At 35.0% G+C, this 11535-nt stretch overlaps 1 protein-coding gene across 1 annotated transcript; it reads right to left on the bottom strand.

Annotated features, from left to right (window-relative positions):
- Nucleotides 1–3044: 3044 nt before the first annotated feature.
- On the bottom strand, nucleotides 3045–10324 carry LOC143575520 (monocopper oxidase-like protein SKU5). The gene is made up of 9 exons (XM_077059872.1): nucleotides 9997–10324; nucleotides 9375–9484; nucleotides 8494–8764; nucleotides 7473–7611; nucleotides 6239–6593; nucleotides 4952–5317; nucleotides 4785–4863; nucleotides 3777–3976; nucleotides 3045–3385 (listed from the first exon to the last, which is right to left on the bottom strand). The coding sequence occupies exons 1-9, from the start codon at nucleotides 10138–10140 to the stop codon at nucleotides 3277–3279; spliced, it is 1773 nt and encodes a 590-aa protein (XP_076915987.1). The 5' UTR covers nucleotides 10141–10324; the 3' UTR covers nucleotides 3045–3276.
- Nucleotides 10325–11535: the final 1211 nt, after the last annotated feature.

The raw sequence follows: 11535 nt of genomic DNA, 5'->3' as shown, positions 1-11535 counted from the left end.
CATAACAATTAATCAAATCCTTAAACCCTAGATTTCATCACTCAAACCCTCAAATCTCTCAAATCCCACTACCAATCGCTTCAATAATTCAACCACCGCACCCATAAAGCATTCCGATCAAAACCCTAACCTCCGGCACCACGCCGCCGCCACGGTAGCCACCGCCGCCATGGATTCCGGCCGCGGACAATGCCGGAAAACCAGGAAGTGGAAGAAGAAGATGCAGGTGGAGAAGAAGATGAAGATGAGTTGTATGGATTCAATTCGGTGTTTACAGCTTCTAATTGGTTGCTAATTGCTACTAATTGTTGCTAATTGTTATGAATTAGAACTGAATTTGTGATCGTTGGAGTTAGGGTTTGATGGTGACAAAGTCGTGGCTACAACCAGCACCAACGTATCATTCGTTAGAGACGTATTGGGACACGGTGCATTCGTATGATGTTATAACCAGGAAGTGGACTAGGTGAATTTGAGTTATGATTTGTTGTTTATTAATCTTTGTTGATTTGATGATGAAGATAGGGAGATGATGATAAGGAAGTCCTTAACCAAGTGAGGAATATATATTTCATGTTGTATAGTTATAACAAATATTAGTTTAGTTCAAATGGTTTGTTTTGTTTGTTGTTAATCAAGACGTCGCCGGTTCGAACCCCACACTCTACACAATTTGGATTATTAGTTTTAGGATTAATTATAGGCTCAGGGGTAAAACGGTAATTTCAACGTTTTTTGGTCAGTCAACTCACGGTCAACTGACAGCAAGGAGACAGACTGACCCACCCAAATTTCACAGTGGTCCACAGTTCGCAAAATCTTTTTCATGGGTTAACCCATCGCACGATGATATAAACCAGGGAGACAATGCAGATTTCTCTTAATCATATATTAAATTTTAAATAAATATCTGAAAATTTAGATTTAAATAATCTGAACTATGGACTACTGATGAATAGCACTCCTAACCAACGAGTTGCTTGTTGGCGGTCTCATTTTTTTATCATATTTGTTTCTAGCGAGCCACGACTAATTAAAACTTAATCTCGTTAGTATGATGATGACATAACATGCATACATGTCAAAATGTGCTTAGGTGACAAATATGTGGTCAAATCAAGCTTATGTGACAAATTACAGCACTACCACCACCATTACACCATAGGCTCATAGTAGCCATCACCACTATGACAACCACCAACTATTTTTTAATAGCTTATTTTATAGTAAAACTAAATACTACCCACAAGACGTCTACGTGGCATCTAGTCTTTTTTTCCATTTCATACTCCCATAATTGTGTTAACCTTTCGTAGAAACTTTATTGTGTACTTCTGAGTTCCACTTAAGTGGAGAAAGAAAAAGAAATAGATGAAAAGACAGAGGTGAGAGTTGAGTGTGTTCTCAAGTTTTTTTATGGAAAGAAAGAAATAGAAAGTTAAAAACTTTTTGTTCCCAAGTTTCATTCAAGGGGAGAAAGGAAAAAAATGAGGGAGGAGGGGGGGAGGTTTTAAAGGGTGAAAGTTTTCTTTCCGGTGTGAAAAGAATTGGATGGAAAGGAAATGAAAAAGAAAAGAAAGTTTTCCTTTTTTTTCTTTTATTTCGTTAGGTTAACTCGGAAACAGAGCGTAAGGTTTCCACATATAATTCACTTCATATCATCTCCTGAAAAAATAAAGATGAAATGTAGAGAATCATTTGCATGTTGACAAATTAATGGGTAGAGTACATTGGCAGAAAATACGGGCAAGGCTCTTAATTGAACAATTTTATTAATGTTATTCAAATTTCAAAATATGCTTATACAATGCTTTAGCACAACGTATAACCTTTTACATTGTTTTGTGGATTCATTTACATGTGCATATGGATCATACACACATGTATATATTTAATTACTGGTAAACAAATATTAACGTACACGTAAACACAATTAATGTAATATTTATAAATATAACTGTGTAGTACATATTTGAAGCATTTCCACTTGTAAATGTAATTGCAAACATATGTGCACATTAACATGCTCACTCGTCTATAAATAATGACAGACCCATGATTTTTTGTCAGGTAGTCCTATTTTTTCGGTGTTCAAATTTTTCGGTTCGATGCGAGGAACATAATATAAAAACAATATTGTAATAAAACGCGTAATATCCCGAGACTCATCAACTAATATAGAAAGCACATCATCACCCAATTCTTCAAAATTTGTTTTAAAACTTGTGCAAAACAATTACAAATGCCTTTTTGAATTTTGGGAGACGTCATTTGGTTATTCCCTGATATAACCAAACCAATGGACTTATTCAATTCTACCAATAACTAAAACAATTTCAAGAAGTGTCATTTATAAATTGAACTTCAAACTCATCATGATCACGAAAAGTTATCGTACCATTCAAAAAAGCTTTAGCAAGAAATGTCCTTTATAGACTATAAATCGTTACAATTATAGGTGCACAAACCAGGTTCAAAGTCAAAAACAGTTCAGGTGGGTCAACAAAAAAGTCAAAACCAGTTCAGGTTCTTGACCGTGTCAGCTCGGGTTAATCGGTTTCAATGGGGAGAGTTATAAACTGGTTTGGAACCTACGGTTTCCATTGTACCGCGTTCAAACTGGTTCGAGCCGGGTCAAGGAACCGGTTGCTTGTGCATTTACAAATACACTTAACATATTAATGTTTGCTATATTAAGAATTTATAATTTTACATAAATAAATTAAGGGACCAATTACCAAAATGCCCTCACACTAAAAACAAAAACCATAAAAACATGATATTTTACACCAAAGTTGTATCCTAATTCACTAGAAGAAAATGACATTCAAATATTGCTGTTGCTTTTTACTTAAAGAAGCATGCAACTCTCCAATTATTTTTTCTTTTCCCAAAAGATATCAACTTTTTCTTATTTTATGATGATGGCACTATGCTTTCTTGATTCATTATCTTATATTCTATTGCAAACCATTTTAAATGCAGTTTAAGTGAACCAAGTCATTCGTACACGCATCAATGCACAATGTACAACACAAACATAGCCGAATCCCAGTTAACAAAAAGACTCAAATAGAGCAATGGACATATAGTGATGCCAAACACCCCTGTTTACAGGGGGGCAATAATGACTTCTCACCAAGAAATGAACTTTCTATCATCTAATTACAGTTAAAGTGAAGAATACATAGTTAGCACTTAGCAGCATTCATGGGAACAATTTGGTCTAATATTTTTTTACCTATAAATGTGTCAAAACTTGTTCTTGATGATGTGTCACCTCAGGAAAGTTCCAACAAACGTGATGATGAATGCTATAAAGACCGTTCTAAATACAACACAAACCGAAGATGTCCCAGAAAAATTAACTCTTTGCGCCTGATCCCTGCAATTGATTTATAAAAAGTTTAGTTTTTGAATAAGAACAGGTCAAACAGGTCAAAACTTGCCAAGATTGTTTTTTTAATACATGTGAACTTCTACAATGTTTTAGCAAAAAGTTATATTAACATAATAATCATATTAAACAGACTTAATATTTTATAAAAAATTAATATTTTTAGACAAAAAGTGTTTCAGGTCAACCCAGACAGCTCGAAGCAACTAGACTAATACTGCAATTATATTTAACACACAAGTATTTATAAAAAGTTCAAAACTTTGTGCAAAACATGTTTTGGGTCAACCTAACACGCCCCAAAAAGTACTTTTTTGACCGTTAGCAAACCAGCCCGACCCGCCCGTCCTGTCTCTCGATAATTGTTTTGATATCTTACTTTTGTAAGGAAGAAAGTGCTCCACAATATATGGTATTCTCGGGCAGAGGAAGCTCGGTTTTTTCAGAAACCTCAGGGTTGATCACACTCAAATAAACTTCTTGACCAAGGTACCATGAATCTAGGTTTTGTGTTCTAAGGTTCCATAAGCCCGCGTTATCAAGATACACCAGAATAGCGGTCCATGCACCCGGAAAAACCTGTTGAATAAAGTAAATACTGCGAGTTTAGTTTTCGTTCTTAAAAATATTATCGAGTGTGCTCATGCGAATATAACAAGTCAAGTGTGCTAGTTTTGACTCAAGTCTCAAAGGTCAAACCTGGTCCATCCCGAATTGAGGCTAATATGAATGATTTTTTTTTTATTTTTATTTTATTATGCAAAGTCCCTCTTTTTTATGAATAATAAATTAATGTTTCAAAATCAAGTTACCAAGCACTGCAGTTGACTCGAAAAGTCAAGTCAAGAGTAAATGGTGAGATTATATTTACTTGCAAATTAATTCCCAAAGTAGCAACAAAATCACTAATGGTGGTAATTTTGACACATTTTACTTGCAGATCAAAAGGGTCAAATAAAAAAATTAGCTGAAAGAGAAACAGATAAATGGGTCGGATGAGGTCAAACGGGTTGAAAGTGACTCCAGAGTCTATTTTTAATGCATACAACCTCCTAAATCATGTTTGTTTGAAGATTTAGATTTAGAATATTACTGAATAATAGTATGCTAGTATATGAACTTGACACGCTATTTTTTTAGAAAAATATGAAGAACAAGTTCAAAAGTCAACTCAACCCAACTCGTTTAAGTTCATAAGTCAACTAGACCCGGTTCGTTTAACTCACACATATTTTGACCCGTTGCACAACCCACCCCTCTTGCAATTAATTATAAAATTCAAGATAACATAAAAAGATTAGAAAAAATATTGTAAAGTAATGATAAATCAAACCCGAAAACCAAACACTAAAAAAAGATAACAGACCCGCTTAGACAACACCATTACCTGAGTAGTACTGCGGGCCACCCCGTCCCACTTATTATAAACGCTTCTACTATTTTCCGTCCATACTCCATAATCCATCCTAACATTCATACAAACAAATCAATAAGCCCGTTAATCTTATGAACTTATAATAAATTACAAACAGTAATATAAAGTTATAAACATACCCAACTACAAAAAACGCATAACCATCCAAATGGTAACTCTGAACGCTAGAATCATTATTCTGGAGTATAATTTCAATAAAACCTTTATATGTACCGTTAATCACGGATGTGTCAATTACCGCGGGCCGGTTCATTGGTCGATTTGGGAAATCAAGCTTATATATTCCCAAAACATTATATTGTTGAGCAAGCTTCAATGGTGTTGAAGGGGAAAAATAGGAAACCCCGTTTAGTGTAGTACGCCTTTTTCCATTTATAAGTTCAGGTGGTCGATTTTCGAGCAAATATACATCGGTTACTGTGATTTCACCGTATTTAAAAGACCCTTGTGGATTCGGACGTGCAGCACCAGCAGTAACATTCATTCTAGAAAAAAAAGGTTAAGAAAATAAGTGTATAATAAAATCAAGAAAGTCTTGGAAAGAAACAAAAACGAAAGGGTGGTTTTAAAGGTGGTGATTTTGACCGCTCTCAGTTACAAACGGGTCAATTCGGGTATGCTTTATTACTAACTAGTCAAACGAGCAAAATTAAAATATAAAGGCTTAAAAGGAAACGGGTCTAGGCCTGCAAACGAACTGAAGGTTTAGTGAACTGTCTGCGAACCATTCGGCGGGAAGTTCGTTATTTAATAAATGAACGAACATGAACACATGCCTTGTTCGTTTATGTTCGTTCATTTACGATGGTTTGAGTTTATTCGTTTGCATTTGTTAATATACATTTTAATTTTTAGGCCCATTACAACTTAGTATAGTTTTAACATTAGGTCCAATACATTGTTGTTCACATTTAATTTTAATCGGTTTTAGCTCAGTTATGCACGTTCATATCTGTTTGTTTAATTTATATTGTTAATGAAAAACGAACACATTCATTTTCTAACAAACGGACATGAACAAGAAACCCCGTCCGCTTAATTTTTTGTTTCTGATTGTTTGTTCAGTTAAAGTTAAACGAACAAACACGAAAATGCTCTGTTCGGTTCGTTTACAAGCCTAAACGCGTCAAACAGGCCAAGAGCTGCCTAAAATGTATATTTAATGCATACAACCTCTAAAACTATTTTATCTCAAACTACAGAATGTTTCTTGAATAATATAAATTTGTGCAACCATATTTGACCCGATGAATGTATATAAATAAAGTTAAAAAACTATTTGGACAAAATTGTTTCGGGTCAAACCGATTCAAACCAAACCGCCCATTTTGCCACCTAATATAACGCAATCAAGAAAATCTTGGAAAGGGCAAAAATGATATTTTTTTATAAATTATAATATCCACCTTATCGATCTGGCTTGATTCATTGAGAATGACGGGTCAGATTCGTTAGGAATATCCGGAAGCGGGCCCGAAGCGGGCCCTTGAGAATTCGAGTAATGCAAGATGGCAACTCCTGAAGCTTTTGTTGAGTTGACGAACCGGGGAGTGGCTACAATGTAATAATCATTACTTCCAGTTTGATCCATTGTCACCAAGAAAGAAAATGATTGGCCAACATGAATATCCATGTTCGTGTAATTCTGTTGTACTGTATATGAACCTTCGGTTTCTACAAGAAGCAAATTGTGATTTTGGATTCTGAAGTTTACACTTGTCGAGATGCCGACGTTGTGGACACGAAAGCGGTATGTTTTTCCTGTTAAAGTAAAGTCAAACAGGTCAAATCAAAAAATGGCTTATAAGAAAACAGGTCAAATGTGTGGAAATGGTTGGAAGTCACCAAACTGTATTTTTTTTTATGCATTAACCCCCCTTAAATCACTATTAGAAGATTAGATTATTCTATAAGAATACTTGTAATTTTATTTGGCTGTTCGCCTCACTGAATATATTAATAAAATTATAAACTTTTTCGGGTCAGTCAAACATGGCCCATTTTGGCTCATATAAAGAAAAATACCCATTTTACCCCTTCACTCAAGTACTAATGAGCATGCAGATTTGGATTTTTATGATATCTAACGGGTCAAATGGGTAAAACGCTAAAACAAAAAAGTAGGTTAAAAGGAAACAAGTCAAATGTGTCAAAAGGGTTAGAAGTCACCCTAACTATATTTTTGATGCATAAACCTCCAAAATCACAATTATAAAACTAAATTATTTTTTAATATAAACTCTGTAACTTTGTTTGGCTGTTTGTCTCTCTAAATTTTTATAAAAAAATATAAACTTTTCCAGGTCAACCCAACCCAGTTTGGCCCGTATGAGAACAATAGTAAAATACCCATTTGACCCTTCAATCAAGTACTCAAACCACCCAACCCGCCAAATTTTCCACCCCAAAATTGAGTATAACTTTAAGTTGCAATAATCAAATCAACATTCATCCAAACACCCAAAAGTGTTGAACTTTATGCATAAAGAACCTAAAATTAGGCCTGGCAAACTGGACAGGTCGAGCGAGTTCGGGTCACGAGTTAAAACAGGTTAGTGTCAATATGGAGCCTGAGAAAAATGAGTTCGGGTTAAACAGACCGTTTTTAAAAGAAAATGTTAACTTGAGTCAAGAACATACCTGGTTCAACATTTATCACTTGGTATTCAATACCATCAGGAACACCGCTACCATCATACCGATACGGTCCAAGCCCGTTAAACAATATTCCATCAGGAGATCCAAAATCAACCCCATTTTCAACATTCTTTCTAAGCTCCTGTTTAAAAAAAATCAAATACATCCGTGTTACAAATTACATGTGTGCAATTTCAACCCACTTACATTAATGGGTCAATTCGGGTTATGGGTTAAATGGGTTGGAAGTTGTCCAATGAGTTATTTAATAACTTTGATTATTACAGAAATAATATAGTTATTGTAATTGTATATCATACATAGGCCTGTAAATGCACCAAACATTCAGTGGTGAACTGTTATACGGGAAGTTTAGTTATGTTCGTTTATTTAATAAATGAACAAACAAAAACAAAACTTTTTGTTGAACGAAGATAAACACACGTCTCCTCCGTTCATTTATGTTCGTGAATGTTCGTTCAATTAGATTTATTTGTGCTTGTTGGTTAATGTTATTAATGTTCATTACTTTACATTTTTAAGTTCGTTCGTTTATGTTTGTTTATATATTAGTTTTTAGGCCTAATAGAATGATGTTCACATTTAATTTTAATTGGTGTTTCCTCGAATATGTTTTGATATTTGTTCATCCATGTTACATTATGTTCATCTGTGTGTGTTCGTTTTCTTTTGTGAAACATTTGTTTATATTATTAACAAACAAACATAAATGCACACAAACACACTCATTTTCCTAACAAACGGACATGAACAAGAAAACCTCGTTCAGTTAACTGTCATGTTCGAATGTTTGTTTGGTTAAAGTTAAACTTAAACGGACGTGTCCCTTCAGTTTGTTTACAAGCCTATTCACACACTTATTATAAACAAACTTTTGGAAAGAAGTATTCCCGACCAACCCAATACGGCCTGTCCCATACCCAATTTGACCCATAATAGGCCCGGCCCGCTCAAATAGCTATATTTGTTACAGACAATGAATAAAGATTTGAATTAGGCTAACCTTATGGCTCTTCACAAACCAGTCCCCAATAGTGAGTGTGATATCTCCATCTGGATTCCCAAACGGTACCGGAATCACATCTCGATTATTAATAATAATTCCTCCAAACCCGCCAGCAGCCCGTTGGAAGTTTGTTGATGGAAAATAGAAAAAACTGCCAATTTGATCTTTAACTTGAAAAACATACGTCCAATTCCATCCAGCTGGAATTGGACAATTTGTCCCCAATACGCCATCTTGCCATGAATTCTTTCGGTGTTGGATCCCGTTCCTATAATGCAAATAAGGGAAATTTCATGAGAATTTATAATAATAAAAAAAATGCATTTTTAGGTAGGCATGCAAACGAACCCGACGTTCACTGAACTGTTCGTGAACCTTTCAACAAGAAGTTCATTTATTTTCGTTTATCTATCAAACGAACGAAAATGAACAAAAATTTTTGTTCATTTACATTTGTTTAGCTTTGTCGTTTATATATTCAATTAATTGTTAGGCCCGTTACAATTTAGTCTAGTTTTATGAAATTAAAATGTCACCATTACAATCTATCTAGTTTTATAAATTTTTTCACGTTTACTATTTAATTGGTGTTTGGTCAGTTATGTTTATTTATCTTCGTTCATGTTCAGTTATGTTCGTTCGTAACTTCGTATACGTTTATGAACTGTTCGTACATACTATCAACGGACAAACATAAATGAACACGAGCAAGAATGTGTTCATTTCTTAACGAGCGAACACGAACAAGAATACCACGCTCGTTTAATTTTGTGTGTTCGATCGTTTGTTCAGATAAAGTTAAATATCCGAACACAAACATGCCCTGTTCGTGTTTGTTCAGTTCGTTACTGACCCATTTTTAGGTCTAGAAAATGTACCATGTGAGAAGCAAGGGCTCATCAAGATTGTTCTTTACATTGACCACAACATTCCAGTTTGTTGTCGCTTCAAGAATCGGGCCCGGAAAGTTCCCGTTTATCGCAATCACCTAATTAAGATTCAAGGATATGACCATATGGGTTACAACTTACAAAACTTGAAATATTTGTTGAAATGAAGGGTTTTATACTAGAATGTGCATTCGAAGTTAATTCGCAATAATTAGAATCTAATCCTAATCCATGATTTTGGATGTTTATGCATTAAAAAAAGTAACTTTATAAGCCCAAATTAATAAATTTTTTTACAAATTAACTTTACCAAACTAAAGAGCCCTGCTTTCTTGAATTATAGTTCAATTATAGTTCAAATCCTCTAATGGGTCATCATTAAATTGCATAATTTGTTTTCAAAAGGATTATATTGCATAAATCATTAAAAAATAAATAAAAAATCAGTGCTTTACAGAGCAAGATGTTCATAATCCCATCAAACACAATCAATCTTGAAAAACCCACAACCCTAATAACAATAACATGCTTATTATAATAACTTCCAAGATCTAAGCAAGAAAAAGCTCAAAACTTTTGCAGCAAGAATTCAAGAAAACAGAATTTAAACCTGTTGTTTAACACCAAGTGGTGATGCTGTGATGTAAGAGACTGTCCAGTCATAATACACAAAAGGGTCACCTGCAAAAGCAAAATCAAACAGACCCAGAAAAGAAAACAATAATAATAAAAACCACCAAGATGTTGATGGCATTGCAGAAACAATCAGTGGAAGGGTTATGGGGATCTGTGGTTTGAATGATGATTGATGAGTGAGAGATGTGAATTGGGATTAGAATTTTGGGGCCCATTGCTGACAAAGTTTGAAAATTTAGGTGTTTTTTATTCAGATTTAATGTTGGAAAAGTTGAGGAATCTTCTTGTTTACAGTTTCCATTCTTGTTAAATTGAGCTGGAGGACAATCTTGTGTTTAAAATGATTAAAGTTTAGTCCACAATAATCATATGAGGGTGGGGCCTGGGGGTGTTCAAGTCACTGGAAGGAGCATAACCCGGCTAAGACTTGTGAGATTTGGGAAACCGACCTGGATCAAACCCTATTATTTACAATAGGGTTGGTTTCTTGGTACTAAGAATACCATTAAAGGTGTATGTGTCAGGTTGGTCGGGTCTCGCGAATCTGACCATTTTCTCTTTACGTAAACCGGGTAAGACCCGTGAGACCCGAATTGATCTGACCTGATTATTTACAATATGGTCGGATCCTAGGTCCTGAGATTCTGAGAATAACCACCAAACGGGTGTGGTTCGGGTCCTGCGGGTCTGACTTATTTGCGTACACCCTACTACTCACCGTCTTTTGTGAGCTCGTGAGTTAACGTAGCACAACGCTTGGGGTTGTGCGAGTAGATGATGCGAGTAGGACATCCGGGTAGTGTAACACAGAGTTGATGTATACTGATTTTGGATGGGAATGAAACATCAACGAATTAACATGGAAAAACACTTCGCAAGTTGTTGTCTAAGATCTGTTACAGGGCAACGTACCATCAACTGGTCCATGTTCGCATGTCGTCTCATATGTTATACGCTGCCCATACACCCAAAATGACATTTTCTGAAGTACCTAATACAGATTTTTAGTTCTTAACTCACATATAAGAGTGAAATGATACTAGGAAAGTAACAGAACCATAAGAACTGATAAAAGTATTCATATTACCGAATTAAATGTACTTCTAGAAACAAACTTTCACCCACGAAAAATTGACCATATAGAAAATAGTGGTTTCCTGTCACTATTTATTTCACATGGTTTCTCATATAATATACAAAATTATACGGACCTTTAAACACGAGAAGATGCAAGTAAAGGGCTGACAAATCGTGTTGTGTCATGTCATGTTTAACAGATTAGAGACAACGCAAGTAACACTAGTATCAAACATGAAAACGACTCACTTTGATGGTCTGAGTGTAGCAATTGGATGCTTCATGGTGTACTATTTTTTACTAAATGTTGGATGTAATTTCCGTTTGGCCGACTCATCGAGCCTATGATGAGTTCGTGTCTTGTTTATCAAGTTGAGCACGTGACTTGGTTTACATGGAATAAATTACTTGGTGAACAAGGCGAGCCAATGACTTG

This window comes from Bidens hawaiensis, unplaced genomic scaffold, assembly GCF_021521415.1.
Source record: "Bidens hawaiensis isolate Kalapana, Puna unplaced genomic scaffold, B.hawaiensis_p1.1 tig00027531_1, whole genome shotgun sequence".
NCBI classification, from domain to species: Eukaryota; Viridiplantae; Streptophyta; class Magnoliopsida; order Asterales; family Asteraceae; genus Bidens; species Bidens hawaiensis.
The sequence above is the reverse complement of the archived record's forward strand: the minus strand, read 5'-3'. Positions and strand labels throughout refer to the sequence as shown.